The 19,257-nt window shown below is 34.9% G+C and overlaps 2 protein-coding genes across 2 annotated transcripts in view; one reads left to right on the plus strand and one right to left on the minus strand.

Annotated features, from left to right (window-relative positions):
- The window catches only part of LOC309490690 (uncharacterized protein), a 55,348-nt gene that overhangs the window by 14,830 nt on the left and 21,261 nt on the right, over positions 1-19,257 (plus strand). The gene's annotated exons all lie outside the window — the stretch shown is intronic.
- LOC309489982 (transmembrane protein 80-like) lies at positions 9,322-16,956 on the minus strand (the record flags this gene model as incomplete). Its single annotated transcript, XM_082158937.1, has 4 exons — positions 9,322-9,843; positions 9,927-10,019; positions 13,841-13,937; positions 16,948-16,956. The coding sequence occupies 4 exons, from the start codon at positions 16,954-16,956 to the stop codon at positions 9,620-9,622; spliced, it is 423 nt and encodes a 140-aa protein (XP_082015063.1). The 3' UTR covers positions 9,322-9,619.

Consider the following 19,257-nt stretch of genomic DNA (forward strand, 5'->3'; position numbering starts at 1 on the left):
AGTATCAATTTAGTCAAACAGAAAGACTATCACTTAAATTCTTAATGGTCATTTTTTTCTATAAACACTGAATGTTGACGGCTCTCGAAGAAACGTCTTCACCTAAAACACATACAGTCCAACATACAAAATGTGAAACAGTGTCGTCTGAACAAGATGACTAAATCTAGCGAAGTAATAAAACCATAATTTGGAAACTTTTTATTATAAACGGAGCTTTTCTTAGTGATTTGGTCTTTTGAATCTTAAAGATAAAGAATAAGATGATGTTTTAAAGTTAGTCCATAGGATGTGGAACTTTGCATCACTATGGTGTGTAAAAATACACCCAAAGATTTAAGCACAACTATTTACACACATACTAAGTAGGAGAATATCTAACTGTATATTGTAGATTGTGAACATTCCACTATCAATTTATTTGGGGTCAGAGGACATCCTTAGCTCATATATCTCTTTAATTTTGTGCTGGATGTTGAAGTGTTAGTTAAAAGATAAAGGTATTAGTTAATAACAAACAAACAAAAACTTTAAATCATCATGAAGCCATAATATTAATAAATAAAATATGGTATAATTACAGTTTGAAAATGACTTCCATGATATTTTATTTAGTAAAAGTATGCCTGGATCACCCAACACAAAGTTGTGCGTTGGGGGTGAGACCTCGCAAAGATTACACCAATATTAGATTTCTCAAACATTGCATGCTTGCACTATGCCTGAAACTTAGCAATCAACATGCATTTATGTAGGACTGTCAAAAAATCATCTGTTATCATGGTTTAGTTGTATTTTAAAACACTGTTTTTCTTAAGATGTTGTGTCAGACGTAATGGGTAGCATGATTATCTTGTTTACCATATTTATCAGGTTGATATTTGTAGAAATAAGCAAAATACATTTATAAAACAAAAAGAACAAGTTAATGGCCTTGTGTCAGAACACAACAGGTATGAAGATATGTTTGGTTTTTAACTTTTTATTCTAACTTTATAGCTAGATTATCCTTTGAAAAGTGTAATACGGCAGTGGTGTCAACAATAATCGATTCGGCGATGCATCGCAATGCGGGGCATGCACGATTCAGCATCGATGCGGCAAAGTGCCATAATCGATTATGTCACTGTTTTAGGGGTGTAACGGTACGCGTATTCGTATTAAATCGTTCGGTACAAGGCACGCATTTTCAAACCGAACGGTTATTTCAAATGTAAGCGCGTCGCGAGCGCGCTCATAATGTAGACGCTGGCGCGACCACAACATCAAATGGCAAACGCAATGTAAGCGGAACGAGCTACTCGTGACGGACTGTTTATCAGTTTGGACCAAAGCAGCGCGAGCCGATCTAATACTACACAGCGCTAAGAGATCCAGTAAAGAAAGCATTTGAACTCGCCACTAAAGTAATAATATCGCTGCGAGATCTAGTGAGAAACATTCACATTTCTCCGTTATTAACGGATCAAACAGCGCTGACGTGGAAACCAGGAAGAAACATTGTGACATGAATGAACTATCCAGTGTCCACAGATCAGCAACATTCGCCATGGATTTACTGTAGTAACACTAACTGCAACCATGGAAGTTTGGCAGGAATAGTAGGCTATAATGCTTTCAAGTAACGGTGTGTCGGATTTATTTCGACATTATGAATAACATTGCTGCCCTCAAATGTTAATCTGAATTAAAATAAATATTTGTTTATAAGCACAAAATATTACATTTCATTTTTTCCAAGGAGCTGTTTTGTTTTATATGCTCATAAGAAGAGTCAATTATAGCTCCATCATTGCTCAAAGTAAAAAATATCATACTTTATGATGTTAGTTTTAATAAATAAAATATTTTTTTTTTAAATCAAGGAAATTTCTCTGGCATTTCTTTCTTTTTGCTGTATCGAAAACGTACCGAATCGTGACACAAGTGTATCGTATTGAACCGAACCGTGAATTTTGTGAACCGTTACACCCCTACACTGTTTATTTTCTGGCCTCGAGTTGGACAATAAAGTTGAAATTTAATTTCAAATGGTTCTCAAGCAGAGAGAAGAGAAACATTTCTCATTCAAAGCACTGAAAGCAGTGATTTATGTTTTCTTTTTCAGGTTTGAAAATGCCATATCCAATACCCTGTACCATTCAATTTTATTTTATTTAATGACATTTATGTCAAAGATACAGGAGAGTGATAATACACACATAGCAGCCAATAAAATCTGTTGTTCAATATCTGACTGCTTGTATTGCCTCATGACTGATGAAAAAATTTGCCTTGTTGTGTGCAGTAGAATTTTGATGCATCGCGATGCATCATAGAATCGAATTGTATCGAATCGTTACCTGGTGAATCGTAATCGAATCGAATTGTGAGGGCAGTGCCAATGCACACCCCTATAATACAGTATTTGATTTTTAAACACGCAGTGTTTTCGCCAACTGACCTAAACCGTTGACCCCTGAAGTTATGACTTCTGAAGCCCTAGATTCACTCGATTGAAAAATGGTATTTTGTAATTTATAACTGTTATATTATATTTTACTGTTATTAAACTGTATATTTATATTAACAGGATATATTAATCTGTTATGTTATATTTATAACATTAAATAAATCAAATCAAACAGAGGTATATAGTAAATAAAGATAAGGACAGTAAAATGTAGTCAAGTATCATAAATGTACAACTAAGCACATGTATGATAAGGACAGCAAAATGTAGTCAAGTATCATAAATGTACAACTAAATAAAGACATTAACATTTCTTCCTCCCCCGTGCAATTCCCAGCAAATGGTATGTCCGGGCAGAACCAATAATGCTAAAATGTTGTTCCTGTCCGGACTCTAATCCTGCAGCGGACCATGTCTGAAGTTCATTACTGTAAACTTAAACTCAAAATAGAAACATTTACAACGTAACTAATTTGTGTGCACTTCAAATCAGTAACAATGTATATAAAAATGTGCTGTAAATGTAAACATATGAAAACCTAACAATAAATAAATAATATTGTTTTGTGTGGTTCTTATAATCCATCATTATACTGAAACAAATGAATGTGAATAACAAAATAAGAGTTTAAATAAAGATTATTCTTAAATACATGTCCTTCGTGTAAATGTACGCTCAACAAATGCTAACATTTTAAACTTCTACATATATTTTGAGTAGATAACCGATAGTATATTCTCAGTAAAGGGTTTCACCCTGTGTGGTTCCACACTGATTAAGGATAGTTCGGGAGATACAAGTAAAAATGATCTTATACGTGTAAAAGATCATAGCTACAAGTAAGGTCATGATCTGAATTAAGATGGGTAAAATTAAATATTCGCTCAAGACAAACTTTACCTATGCCACGCCAGTGGCGCCACGGACCACCAGCATCTCTGAAAAATGTGTGGTGATTTTCTAAAAGATACAACTTAATCTAAATAAGAGCAATGTAGAGTCCTCGGATTTCTTAAAACAAAACAACAACAACAACAACAACAAAAAAACATTGTGACAAACTTTGACAACATGTTGTATGGACAAAAATACTGTTTGAAATATTTTTGTATAAATAAGATCTAAGACGCCTAAGCACAGTTTTTCAACCATCTAAAGTTTTTGAACAGATGCTGTTTAGTAACAATTATACCTTAGGTTAAATTTAAGCAAAATCATTTACATCATACATAAGTCTTCTAAGAAGATATGATTTTAATAAAACTTTAAAGATTTGATTTAAACAGTCTTTTAATTTTAAAATATCTTATTGAAACTTTTAAGGTTATGCTTTTAAATGATTTATTTCACACTGTAGTTTATCTCTGAAGGATCTGGGGCTGTTTTGTTTGACAACCTAAACTATTTGCTTTTTGGATTGTTGCATAACGAACTACTTCACCTCTCTGGAAATGTAAGGTGTTTTTATTTATATATTTATTTAGCTTAATTTTATTAAATTATTTATTTATTTAATTTTTGAAAATGTACAAATGTAGTTTTCTGTGATGGTCGTGTACAAAAATCATTATGGCTATGGAAAGCCATAAAAATTGAAACTCCGCATGGACAAAAAATTATGATCGAATCTTTTCATATAAATGAGATATAAGACGACTAAGTGCAGTTTTTCAACCATCGAAAGTTTTTGAACAGACATTGTCTCACATTATAACAATTATACTTTAGGGTCACCGTTAAACAAAATCATTTCAGTAATCTTCTAAAAGATAAATAGAAGATATGAATGTATTCAAACTTTAAAGATTTTTTAAGAAAGAAAGTTAAGAACTTTAAACTTCAAACTAAAACAACCTTTCATTTTTAAAAGATCATATTTAAACTTTTACGATTATGCTTTGAAATAAATTCAGAAAGATCAGCGTGTTTAGGTGTAAGGGATAGAATATGCAGTTATACGGTACAAAAATCATTATGGCTATGGAAAGCCATAAAAATTGAAACTCCGCATGGACAAAAAATGCTGATTAAATCTTTTCATATAAATGAGATTTAAGACGACTAAGTGCAGTTTTTCAACCATCTAAAGTTTTTGAACAGACATTGTTTAATAACAATTATACCTTAGGTTCAATTTAAACAAAATCATTACAGTAATCTTCTAAAAGATAAATAGAAGATATGAATGTATTCAAACTTTAAAGATTTTATTTAAACAATCTTTTTTTTTTTAAAGATATCATTTAAACTTTTAAGATTATGCTTTTAAATGAATTTAGTGTGAACAAAACTTTGGCTCTGGAAAGGCGTTAGTAGACTTACATTACATACGCTGTGACATGATGCACATAGAGATTAGTTAATTTTTTAGAACCGTGTGTGTGCGCGCGTGCAATACAGCTTAGAAATGATCTTAAATTATTTATTTATTTCATTTTTGAAAATGTACAAATGTAGTTTTCTGTGATGGTCGTGTTTAGGTGTACATGATCGAATATGCAGTTACAGTACAAAAATCATTATGGCTATGGAAGACCCCCACCATAAAAATTTAAACCCCGCATGGATGCTGATTGAATCTTTTCATATAAATGAGATTTAAGACGACTAAGTACAGTTTTTGAACAGACATTGTTTAATAACCGTTAAACAAAATCATTACAGTAATCTTCTAAAAGATAAATAGAAGATGTGTATTTATTCAAACTTTAAAGATTTCATTTAAACAATCTTTTATTTTTAAAAGATATCATTTAAACTTTTAAGATTATACTTATAAACTCAGCACCTGATATCCTGATCACTGAATTTGTGTGACTCTCTGACACACACACACACACACACACACACACACACACACACACACACACACACACACACACACACACACACACACACACACACACACACACACACACACACACACACACACACACACACACACACACACACACACACACACACACACACACACACACCCTTTGGCTGGTGCTTTTTGAAAGCTCCCGCAGGTCAAGCGCTGGTGTAAAGAGAGGCCAGAGGGCCCTGATTTCTAAACATGTAAGATCATTTTTTATTTTCGTGAACCCGTTTCATACATTGCGTTGTTTCATGAGCTGTATGTTTTTTCTTCAACTCTCTAAACATTTAACTGATTGTTTCATAACATGTAGGCCTATGGATTTTTTTCTTCAACTCTATAAACATTTAAGTCATTGCAATTTTTTGTGAATCCATTTTATTTAAACTGGATAGTTCTACATTTATTTCAACTTTTTGTGTGAGGTTTTAGTAAGATCTTTATTTTATATTATTTATAATCATTTATATTCTTTTAAAGAACAGAATGTTTTATGTAAGATGATATTTTATATTATTGTATATTATATTATTTGTGTGAAATAGACATTATTTTATAAAATCTCTGTTTCTCACTATCACTGTGCTCTGGAATGTGGAGGAGCAGAAGGAGGGGGATGTCAGAATGCGGAGGGCGCGCGCACCACTCAGGCCGGGGCTGTGCTGGAGAGGCGCTTTAGTTATCTAAACATGTGAGATGATTTTTTATTAAATTTTTTTCGTGAACCCGTTTCATTTATTGCGTTGTTTCATAAGCTATATGTTTTTTCTTCAACTCTCTAAACATTTAACTGATTGTTTCATAACCTGTATGTTTTTTTGTTTGTTTTTTGTTTGTTTTTTAACTCTATAAACATTTAACTGATTGCAATTTTTTATGACTCCATTTTATTTAAACTTTTTGAGTGAGATTTTAGTAAGATCTTTATAAACATTTCATTTATATTATTTTAAAAGAACTGAATGGTTTTTCAACATTTGTGTGTGAGATAAACTTCCAGTTTTCCCCTTATCAGTTTCACAGTACAGCCCGGATACGCTCAGGAATATGTAGGGAGGATCGTGTGTGTGATACCAACTTCAAAAACACACACTAACTGTCATGTTCAAAAGGCTTCAAACAATTAAAACTAGCTGTCATATAGCCATGACGTATTATTTAATCACAGTGTCTTCAAACGATCAAAAGGCTTCAAAAACACTAACTGTCATGTTCAAAAGGCATCAAACTAGCTGTCAGATACCATCACATATTGTTATAACACTTTCTGTCAATATCAAAAGACTTCAAAAGACATCAAAAGTCAAAACTAGCTGTCAAAACATGATCAAAAGCTGTCAAACTGTCAATCAAAAGTCAAAACTAGCTGTCAAAACATGATCAAAAGTCATACTAACTGTCAACCTGTCAATCAAAAGTCAAAACTAGCTGTCAAACTGTCAATCAAAAGTCAAAAGGGGCGGGACACATGTCACCGGAAGGGGCGGGACACCGGAAGGGGCGGGACACCGGAAGGGGCGGGACCTGTCACCGGAAGGGGCGGGGCACCTGTCAATCAATCATTTTTTGACAGGAGGTGTCTGGTACTTACTACTCATGCACAACACGCCACTGACTTTAGACTAGGTTTTTCTTGGTCAGTGGCGGAATTGTTTTCTAAACCTGCAAAATAACACCAGGGAACGTTTGCGCCGGAACACGTCTCCTCTTTTCGCTGAACCGCCCCCGGGAGCGCAAGTGTATTTCCTAGTTTACCGACGTGCGTCTGTGGAGGGAAAACTCCGCTGTGCGCGGGTGCAAAATAGGAATTATACATGCGTCGGTGTACAAAGTCAATTGCGCTGGGTGAGAGATAGGGCCCATAAAGTTCCAATAGACTTTGCTGTTGAGATAATCACATTATACTCTACTACAGGAAGGTGAAAATTATTTCACATTAACATTTCACATTAACTCTTGTGTAAAACAGTGTAATATAATTGATATACTGAAATGTATTGAAATGGAAATATCCATTAAGACATTAAGCCTTGTCATGTGCTTGTCCTTAAGAAAAAGTAAATCAGTTATTGTACAAAAAAGTTGCTTCTCCGGAAAAAAATAGGATTTTCGTGTTGCAAATACATTTTATTATGAAGCAATATATGAGTTTTGACATATTTAAATCTGCATATTTGTGCTATTTACACTAGAGCATTTTATTTTTATAAAAAGCCTTTTTTTCCTGATCATTTTAAATGTATCCTTCCTCTTTCATTTTAATTTCTTAAATTTGATCAATAAATTCCATTAGAATAATAAGACACTATAGGGCAGTAACCAATCAAATTAAATAATTTACACTGAAAAATGACAAATGCATTAAATAATGTTATGAGATTGTATAGGTCATTGAATCTTTGACTCAACCAATGCGTTCAAAACGCTGAATTATTAAGTAATGAAAACAGCACTCTTGGTCGTGTGATGTTACTTGCCTGTATAATATGTTATAATAAATATAAAAAATCCACATTTTATATTTTGGCGCAGTATGTTAACTGAGTTTCTTTGTGTGTGCTTCGCTCATTTGTTTAGATTTCTCCTCAAGAGGCTGCGCGAGCCTCAACAGCACATCCTTGTTAACATCAGTACATTATACATTATTATTATTATTCACCATCAATTACATTTATAAAAAAATACAATCATTCTTGCGTTTTAGTGATTCCCTAGTTATTTTTTGTTATTGCCGATTTGATCCGGTCGGGCAAGTTAAATCTCTTTCACTTGCCCCTTCAAAAAATCCACTTGTTCCGAACAAGCGGACAAGCGTTAATGTTGAGCACTGCATGTGTGTTATATATTTTTATGTTTATTATGTGTCATTAGTTTACCAACATGCTAACAGACAAACTCAACTGAAATCAATTGCGAGTTGAGAGTCCTGTGAACTTTGCTGGAGAAATGCTGTTTGGATGACATGCGTTTTAAGCTACACTGTGTAGGATTTTCTCCCATCTAGCAGTGAAATTGTTTATGACTACCAACTGAATATTACTTTCTAGCCCCTCCCATTCCGAGGGCGTTTTAACTCCTACGGTGGCCGTATTATTTCAAATCTGCCAGCAGTCGCGAGTAATCTCCCCCTCGCATTCGTCACGGTGCCACTGAGTGTAAAAACACGAAAGGCGAAGCTTGAATTTCCAGGTATGTCCCTCTTTGGCTAATGTATTTTCAAGATGGATGCGCAACATGGCTGCCGCCATTCGAGCGACTCGCTCGTATGTATTCTAAATGGCAGATTCTACGCTTATGAGAATACTTGATTAGTTGGTAGAAGTAATTACACATTAATGAGCACATATCATTTTGAAAGAACATAGGGCCCTATTTTAACGATCTGAAACGCAAGTATCAAGCGCGAAACGCAAGTAACTTTGTGGGCGGATCTCGGGCGCTGTTGCTATAATACCGGCGGGATAAATGACTCTTGCGCCCGACGCAACTCTAAAATGGGTTGGTCTGAAGTAGCTTCATTACTCATAGGTGTGGTTTGGGCGTAACGTGAAATAAACCAATCAGAGCGACATCTCACATTCCCTTTAATCCATGGCGGTTTGCTATTATAACGGCGGATTTGCCAGGCGCACGCCAGGAGCGGTTCACAGCCGAGGAGACCGACGTTCTCGTCAGGGCCGTAAAACACAGAGAAGTGACATTGGGGATGGAGAAACCCACTCAAATTAGCTTCGGTTAAACAGGCGTATAATAATTTGGGTAAATGTGTAAGCTAGATTTATTTTTTCACATCTTCATGGACACAACAATGATTTCCCTCGTGTGTTAATATTTTTCCTTGTAATAATGTATGGTTTTCTAAAAATGAGAACTGTATGCGCACGCTACAATGATTATGGCCAAGCATGCGCCCTTAAAATAGCATTATGAATAACATGCGCAACGCGCCACTGACTTTAGACGAGGTTTTTCCTGGTCAGTGGCGGAATTGTTTCTAAACCTGCAAAATAGCACCAGGGAACGTTTGCTCCGGAACACGCCTCCTCTTTGCGCTGAACCGCCTCCGGGAGCGCAAATGCATTTCCTAGTTTACCGACGTGCGTCTGTGGAGGGAAAAGTCCGCTGTAGGAATGATACATGCGTCGGTGTACAAAGTCAATTGCGCTGGGTGCAAGATAGGGCCCAAAGTGTTTTTTGCTAAGAATCAACTTAAAAAATTACACAGTGTAGCTTTAAATCCATTTGATGCAGCTTTACTAAGCAAGGGAGCTCACTAGATTTTGTAACAGAACCCAGGTGTCCAAAACTACAAGCATGTGAACTCTGACCTCCTGAATCCCGCCAACGTCCCGAACCCCACAATTCCTGTTAGGCCGTAAAAGCAGATCAAGATGGCGCCAATGATGACATCAGCTCGCAGGACGTACGACTGCCAAATGACGAAATAGAGCGCCAGCAGCACTGTGGCCCCGGTGCCGATCAGATTCAAACCCGTGTAGCCCTCGCTCTCCTGTAGGTTTCCCCTTAACCCTGAGGAAAAGAGATTGACATGAGGCCAATGAAAATGTTTTACTGAAATATGTTTTTTTAATTAAACAAAAATAGGATCTCACCCCAGTACACCCTCAGGACCTCAAGACCGGCCATAAGAAACAGCAGACACACGTCTAGAGCGAGTCGGCCAACAGGGTAACTCAACACGTGAGCTGTCAAACGGCATAAAAAACACAAGATATACATGCATTTTCATCTCTTGATTTTTGTACACCTCTCCTTAACAAGACAAATGATAGATGTTTGGAGACAAATACACCCCCAGACCATAGACTATTCTTTTTATTCAAATCGCCATAATTCACATACCAGAATTGATCTTTTCTTACTGTCAGCACATGTGGCTTACAGAGCATTAGAGTCTGATTATTTGCCAAGGATACTTTCTGATCATTCTCCACTCACTCTATCTATAGTAATGCCTGAGAAAATGGCCAGCATGTACAGGTGGCGTTTGAATCCAACCCTCCTGAAAAAAAGTGACTTCTGTAAATTTGTCAGGGATCAAATCAAACTATTCTGTGAGACAAACTGTCCTTCCTCCCCTAATAGTTTCATACTATGGGATACGTTAAAAGCTTATTTAAGAGGACAAATAATCTCGTATACAAAAGGACTTAAAAAATCATATGTAGCAGAAGTGGAAGAATTAGAAAAAGAAATTCTTGGGCTGGAAAAAGACTTTCAGCAACATAGAGATAAGAAGATATATAGTTTATTGGTAAAAAGAAAACTCAAGTATAACACATTATGCACTTATAGGGCTGAGAAAGATATTTTGAGAACGAAACAAAGGTACTATGAGCTGGGGGAGAAGGCTCATAAAGTCTTATCCTGGCAATTAAAGAAAGAGGAGAGTTCAAAAACAATTAACCAAATTGAAGATGAACGTGGCTGTATTGCACAGAACCCAAAATAAATAAATGAAACTTTTAAAAAGTTTTATGTTAATTTATATAAGTCGGAATCACCAGAAGATCCGTCCACGATAGATACATTCTTAAATAATATTGATCTGCCTAAACTGAGTCAGGACGAACAGAGGTATTTAGATTCACCATTTACCTCCAAAGAGATCGAAAACGCTCTAGCTACACTGCAATCTAATAAATCACCAGGGGAGGATGGGTTCCCCCCCCCCCGAATTTTATAAAGAGTTTAAGGATTTGCTTATACCTCTCCTTATGGATGTAATTAATCTAGCATCTAAAACACAAAGCCTCCCCGACTCATTTTCAATGGCTATAATTACAGTGATCCATAAAAAAAACAAAGACCCCTTAAAAAGCTCCTCTTTCCGACCAATCTCAATCCTAAATGCGGATTATAAATTGATTTCTAAAGCTATAGCATACAGATTGAGTGAATTCTTACCAAAATTGATAAACCGAGACCAGGTCGGCTTTATCCAGAAGAGATCCTCTGCCAATAATATGTGTAGGTTATTTAACGTTATTCATATGGCAACCTCCAGTACTGAACCTAGTATAGCCGTTACCCTGGACGCGGAAAAGGCCTTTGATAGGCTTGAGTGGCCATATCTATTTAAGGTTCTAGCTAAATTTGGATTTGGCTCCTATTTTATTAATTGGGTCAGAACGCTGTATAAAAAACCACAGGCCAAAATAATTACCAATGGACAAATGTCCACTGCCTTCCCCCTTAGCAGATCGAGCAGACAAGGGTGTCCATTATCCCCCGGGCTTTTCGTTATAGCTATTGAACCTCTGGCCGAGACAATCAGACAAGATTCAGAGATAAAAGGTGTGAAAGTGGACCAGACGATACATAAAATCAATCTTATGGCAGATGATATAATTCTGTATTTAACAAAGCCATCTGACTCCCTTGCTAAATTAAAAACCGTTTTGCATGCATTTGGATCTGTCTCTGGATATAAGGTAAATTACGACAAATGTGAAATTCTCCCACTCTCGAATTTTGACTACACTGAACATCAGCAAAGAGGTCCATTTAAATGGTCTCCAAGCGGGATAAGATACCTTGGAATTATGGTGGATAACAATCTTAAAAATGTGTATAAGCTCAATTACTTACCACTAGTTAGTAGAATAATAGAGGATTTACAGAAATGGATAAATTTACCGATTACTTTGATTGGCCGAATAAATCGCATTAAAATGAATATATTACCAAGGCTGCAGTACCTCTTTCAGTCCTTACTGATTCCAGTGCCATCCAGTTTCTTTAAAAATCTGAACAAACATATTAGACAATTCATATGGAATGGTAAGACTCCAAGGATCTCAATGGAAAAACTTACATGGGACTACAAACTCGGAGGTCTTCGACTGCCTAACCTTGAAAAGCATTATCTGGCTGCCCAAATGCGACCTCTCTCTTTTTTATTTGAAAAGGAAAATGTCCCACCTTGGGTTTCAATTGGAATGTATGCTCTTAAAGAAAATGTTCCTGCAGACTTTATCTATAAATGGACACCTTCAACCATCTCCAGAAGAACTGACAACCCTGTCTTGACTCATATCATCAAAACATGGCATGAAGTCCGGAAAAATATTGGACAAAAAAATATATTTTCACCCAGAACACCATTGAAACAGAATGAACTCGTACCTATGTCAGTGGATAATAAGATCCTGGAAACGTGGCACCAAAAAGGGATTCATCATTTGGAGGACTGTTATAAGGATGGATGCCTAATGTCTTTTGAGGACCTAAGGAGGAAATATGATCTGTCCAGCAGAAACTTCTTTTGCTATTTACAGTTAAGATCATTTCTTAAATCTGTTTTGGGACCTGAAATGACTTTACCCACGCTCAGCGATCTGGAAAAACTGCTTCATGAGGGTAACACACCTCGTCTTATCTCAAAAGTGTACTCCCTTTTGATGGATAATGCTTTAAAACCAGGTTTACATAAATCAAGGGAGAAATGGGAGTCTGACTTGGGTGTGACAATGGGTACAGAGCTCTGGGCTGAATTGTGTCAAAAAAGTTTAACTGCCACTCTTAATTCCAGACACAGGCTGACTTATTATAACTTTCTTCATCAAACCTATCTTACGCCACAGAAATTACATAAATACAAATCTGAGATACCTAACCTGTGTTTTAGATGTAGAATAGAAGAGGGTTCATTCCTACATTGCACTTGGTCATGCACAAAACTTAACACATTCTGGCACGACTTCTCTGACATCATGACCAAACTCCTTGGACTACATCTCCCATTAGATCCTCAAATCTGCTTATTAGGAGATACTACAAATATTGATACACGATTAAGAAAAGCTCAAAAGAGGTTCCTCTCACTGGCCCTGTGCGTTGCAAGGAAGTGCATCGCTATCACATGGAAGTCGGACTCTCAACTTTCCATAGGACGATGGGTTTCAGAAATGAATAGCTGTCTTCCACTTGAAAAAATTACATATATACTCAGGAATGACTATAATACTTTTACAGAGATGTGGCAGCCCTATTTAGCATATATGGACACGTTGTCAGCTCCTATGATGGACGGGTTGTAGTCTTTACAAGCTCTTTGTTGTCAGTGCTTACTGTTGTCTTCCCTGCCTCTGGGGGGTTTTTTTGTTGTTTTTTTAATAAACTGATTAATTCATTTTATCATTATTAGTATTAGTATTATTTTCGTTATTTATTAATTTTATTTATCTATTTACTTTTTCTCCTCCTCTCTTTCCAGTTCGTGGGTGGGTTGGGGAAGGGGTTTGGAGTTGTGTGTTTGTGTTTTCATGTATATTCTGGAATTAAAAACTGAAAAATAAAATACTCTAAAAAAAAAAACAAGACAAATGATTGGAAGTATCATGCATGTCTGTAGAACAAACAGAGCAGGAAGAGTTCAAATGTACAATAAAATGTAGCCTAATACTTATGGTTAGTTCAAATTCATAACCGTAATAGTACAAGTGATGCTTGACTAAGCAAAATAAATAAATACAATTAAAGGACATTGATAAGTAGTACTCACTTTTGTAGATGATCATAGAGAGGGTGGACAGAAAGTAAAACACACTGAAAGCTGCTGAGAGATACAGCAGGATCTGGAGCAGCACAGATGAGAGCTGCTGTGGATTAAGGCTTAAAACATGCAAAAGTATTCTTATGAATACCTTATGAGTATGTGAATATGGTAATTAAACATGAGGCTACTATGTTATAGATCTAATTATTCATTAGTTATTATGAGTTTGAATTGAGTTGGCAAACAGGATGAAGAAATGCAATTTAAATTTGAATGTAAGGAAGTAGAATGAATTTTAATTGAAATGTAGTTCATAAACGTAACTGTTTTATATGCTAGAGAGAGAGAGAGAGAGAGAGAGAGAGAGAGAGAGAGAGAGAGAGAGAGAGAGAGAGAGAGAGAGAGAGAGAGAGAAGACTAAAAGACTAAAAGACTAAAGTTTGAAAGTTTATGGTCCTCATAAACTGACAGACAGACAGACAGATAGATAGATAGATAGATAGATAGATAGATAGATAGATAGATAGATAGATAGATAGATAGATAGATAGATAGATAGATAGATAGATAGATAGATAGATAGATAGATAGATAGATGGAAGATAGACAGACAGATAGACAGACAGATAGATAGATAGATAGATAGATAGATAGATAGATAGATAGATAGATAGATAGATAGATAGATAGATAGATAGATAGAAGATAGACAGACAGATAGACAGATAGACAGATAGATAGATAGATAGATAGATAGATAGATAGATAGATAGATAGATAGATAGAGAGGGAAGATAGATAGATAGATAGATAGATAGATAGATAGATAGATAGATGGAAGATAGACAGACAGACAGATAGATAGATAGATAGATAGATAGATAGATAGATAGATAGATAGATAGATAGATAGATAGATAGATAGATAGATAGATAGATAGATAGATGGAAGATAGACAGACAGACAGACAGACAGATAGATAGATAGATAGATAGATAGATAGATAGATAGATAGATAGATAGATAGATAGATAGATAGATAGATAGATAGATAGATAGATAGATAGATAGATGGAAGATAGACAGACAGACAGACAGATAGATAGATAGATAGATAGATAGATAGATAGATAGATAGATAGATAGATAGATAGATAGATAGATAGATAGATAGATAGATGGAAGATAGACAGACAGACAGATAGACAGACAGACAGACAGACAGACAGACAGACAGACAGACAGACAGACAGACAGACAGATAGATAGATAGATAGATAGATAGATAGATAGATAGATAGATAGATAGATAGATAGATGGAAGATAGACAGACAGATAGATAGATAGATAGATAGATAGATAGATAGATAGATAGATAGATAGATAGATAGATAGATAGATAGATAGATAGATAGATAGATAGATAGATGGAAGATAGACAGACAGATAGACAGACAGACAGACAGACAGACAGACAGACAGATAGATAGATAGATAGATAGATAGATAGATAGATAGATAGATAGATAGATAGATAGATGGAAGATAGACAGACAGATAGACAGACAGACAGACAGATAGATAGATAGATAGACAGACAGACAGATAGATAGATAGATAGATAGATAGATAGATAGATAGATAGATAGATAGATAGATAGATAGATAAATAGATAGATAGATAGATAGATAGATAGATAGATAGATAGATAGATAGATAGATAGATAGATAGATAGATAGATAGATAGATAGATAGATAATTCTTTATTTTTCAATAAGTTCAATAATGCTTTGTTCTGCTTATTGATTTCTATCTTCCCTCTCACTTTTCCATCCATCCATTAATTTATTACTGTTCAGGGACCACACACAAAACGGTGAAATGTTTGAAACCATTAAATATATTACAAAAAACATGAAGCTTTCACTGTAATAATGAGGAAAATTGCGTTTATTTTCGATGATAAAATCAGTATCTATGGCAACGGAGCGCGTTACCTGCACGTCCAATCGCCATCTTGATTCTCTCACTCTCTCCGCTCTCCGGTTCGTTGCCCAGTGTTTAGGCTTTGGCGCCTCCTAGTGAACAGGAGTGACGTCAACGCAGGATTTTATTTAAAAGGTTTTTAAAATTAATGCCAGGCGAATTTAAAACAAAATACATATATAATACAACATACCAATGCACTTAAAACATCACTTTAAAAAAGTAAGAACAAGAAAGCAGAGATTAGAAGTAAGAACAAGAAAGCAGAGAATCAGAGAACAAAATAATTTTGTTTATTTGTCATTTTTTGATTATTTCATAAGACAGACTCAATCAATGTGGATGATATTTTTAATCAATCGAAATGATGCTGTGATTGGGGTTTGATTTTAACTGTTTGGGCACAGACGTGATAAATACATTATTCAAACTTAAATGGTTAAGGCTGTGGAATACAGACCTAATTTTGGTCTCATTTTAAAGAAAACAAATCAAATCAAATTTGGTTTAAAATGACTTTGATTTGATAGCAATTTTTGAATAAAAATAATTTTGTATAATATATACATTTGTATAAAATACAAAATGTTTAGTACAGTACATTTGATTTACAGTAAACTTTAACTTTAACTCAAACACTGTCATTTTTTGAAGTGCTTTCACTTCAGCTGAGTTTACTGTAAAGCAAATGTACTGTACTAAACATTTTGTATTTTATACAAATGTATATATTATACAAAATTATTTTTATTCAAAAATTGCTACCCAATCAAAGTCATTTTAAACCAAATTTGAATTTGATATCACAAATATTGAAGTTCCTTTGATATCTTGTTTAAGTGTAATACCAAAAATAGCCACCGGGTGACACACACATTCCATAGACTTTTTTCAATGCGTTCTCTAGTAACAAATTAATACATTTCTGACACAATATTACTTCTATCACAAAACAGTTGCCAGATATGAAACCTCGAGTCTTAGACATTTCCAACGATGTGTTTTGTCAAGATTAGAAAAAGTTTTGATTATAAAATAGTTCAAATAAATGTTATACAGTAATATGAAACATGATTCCGCCTACAGGGAGAGGAGCCCGCTAAAAGGTTTTAAAGTAGGCTACCCTTTCCATGGTAACGCAATGTCCGATTTCAAAATGAAATTTTGAGTGTTTGGTAGGGGAAAAAAGCAATAAAATAAAAGAGCGCCAAGCGTCCGGCTAGCGGGACACTGACAATTAAGGAGATAAAATGCTTTCATAAGTCAATTCAAAGATTTGCACTGCTTGACACATGCAACTGAAGTTACATGAAATAAAATGTTCTTTACTATTACAGGTTGTATCTTAGGTGCCGTTTTTGAATGCCTTTTGGCCGTTCATTTTTCACGACAACAGCGTTTTTGGGGCCTGAAAGCGAACATACACAAAACATTTCAGTCATGGAGTATTTATAGAGCTTCACCCTGTAGCTTTAAAAAAAATAAAAATAATTATAGCCCTTTTTTTCTATTGTCGCCTACACATTATGAAAGGAATGTTCACATAAAATGTAAAATTATTCTTTTTGGGGGGAACGCCTCGAGGCAACACCCTGCTAATGAAAAAAAAACGAATTTTGCATTGAGATTGAGTGACTATCCATTATTTACTGACATCACAAAAATTTAAAACAGCAAAGAAAATGAAAGTATATTAGAGGCAAACATTATTTAACAGTGAACTGAAATTAAATCATTTTATATTAATAATTGAATAAAAAAAACATTGGAAAAATGCGATATAAGCTGCTGCATCTTGTGTCACACAATGTATTTATGTAATTCATTCCTCATAACATAGAAAGTTATTTATTTGACTGCAAGTGTTTTAAAGTGAAGTTTACTTACTAAGGAATGAGAATCAAATTGTCTGCTTTTCTCCAAAGCAAAACCATGTAAAATAAAACAAAGTGTTTTATAAGAAAATACTATTTCAGTATTTATACTTCAAAATTTCAAACGTGTTACACTGTAAAATAAAAAAAGTTGCTGCCTTAAATTTTTAAGTATAATCAACTTGAATGTTTAAATCATTTCAACTTAAATTACATTTATTACAATTGTTTTAACTTATTTTGATGAAGTCATAACTTGTTGATCATATTTTTTTTACTGTGTACTTCTGTCATGCAATTCACTATATCTGACTGAACATTCCTGGCTGAAATCACAACATCCTCTGCATTTATAGCAGAACATGCATGGCATCCTGTGAATTTTGTTTAGGAGTGTATAAGCAAATTCCTGTTCCTGGTCCAGTTCTGTAACCTTGTATGACCAAGGAGAGGCATCTTCAAAGACCGGAGTGAAAGAAGAGCAACGGGCTGGAACATTGCACAGGTTTGGATGTCACTATGGAGCACGACTCGCCCTGCAAACACACTTTTCTCTATGATGTGTGTAAAATCAGGATGGGTTTTACTCACCCTCACATTGTTACACCCGAAGAATTGTAAATCCGTAAAATTGTAAACCCGTAAAATGTTCTTTTGTGGAATGAAAGTGGATGGGGAGCAGATGTCAAGCTCCAAAAGACTATATATAAATACTATACATGCACTATAAATCATCTGAAGTCATAAAACAGCTTAGAAATAGACCAATAATGTTATTTAATACAATCTTGCATTACTTGACAGCTGTGGTCACATTGAAAAGAGCAGCTTGGATGGTAAATAACTCCTTTTTGTTCAATGGAGAGAAAAAAACAGACATTAAAAAGTAAGGGAAATTTATGACAAACTGTAAACAGAAAGACTTGATACACACTCACTCACTCACACACACACACACACACACACTCACTCACTCACACACACACACACACACACACACACACACACACACACACACACACACAAAGTGCCCAGTGGTATACAGACAGGTTGCTGAAGTCCAGTGGAGTGTTTGATTTTGAGAACCTTGAGTTTTGGTTTATAATTAACATCAGAGGACAGAACTATGACACATGAAACACTCACTTTCTCAGGATTACCTTGACTGCTGAAAGAAGCAAGTTCGTATGATAAAGAAGAGATTTAAACCAATAAACCTGTCACAGTAAAACCACAGAGTGCACACGATAAATCAAATCTGAACATATTACATGTTAAATACACGCCCTCTACTGGAGAAACTAGCAACGTGCCAAATACACTGACGGCTACAGTAGTTTGGCCACATGAAACTATTGTGAAAATATTTACAGCAACAACTCATATTAATAATAAAAGGTTTTCCCTTCAGCAAAACATTTAATTTTTTGTTGACTGTGATATATAAGAAACATATATGTGATTTTTTTATTTTATTTAAATTTCTTTATTGGTTTTTCTGCTGGGAACATCAAGTCAACGACTAATAACAATGATTTTATGAAATAATCGTTCCACAC

The sequence above is a fragment of the Leuciscus leuciscus genome (assembly GCF_965113295.1).
Source record: "Leuciscus leuciscus genome assembly, chromosome: 25".
Taxonomy (NCBI): domain Eukaryota; kingdom Metazoa; phylum Chordata; class Actinopteri; order Cypriniformes; family Leuciscidae; genus Leuciscus; species Leuciscus leuciscus.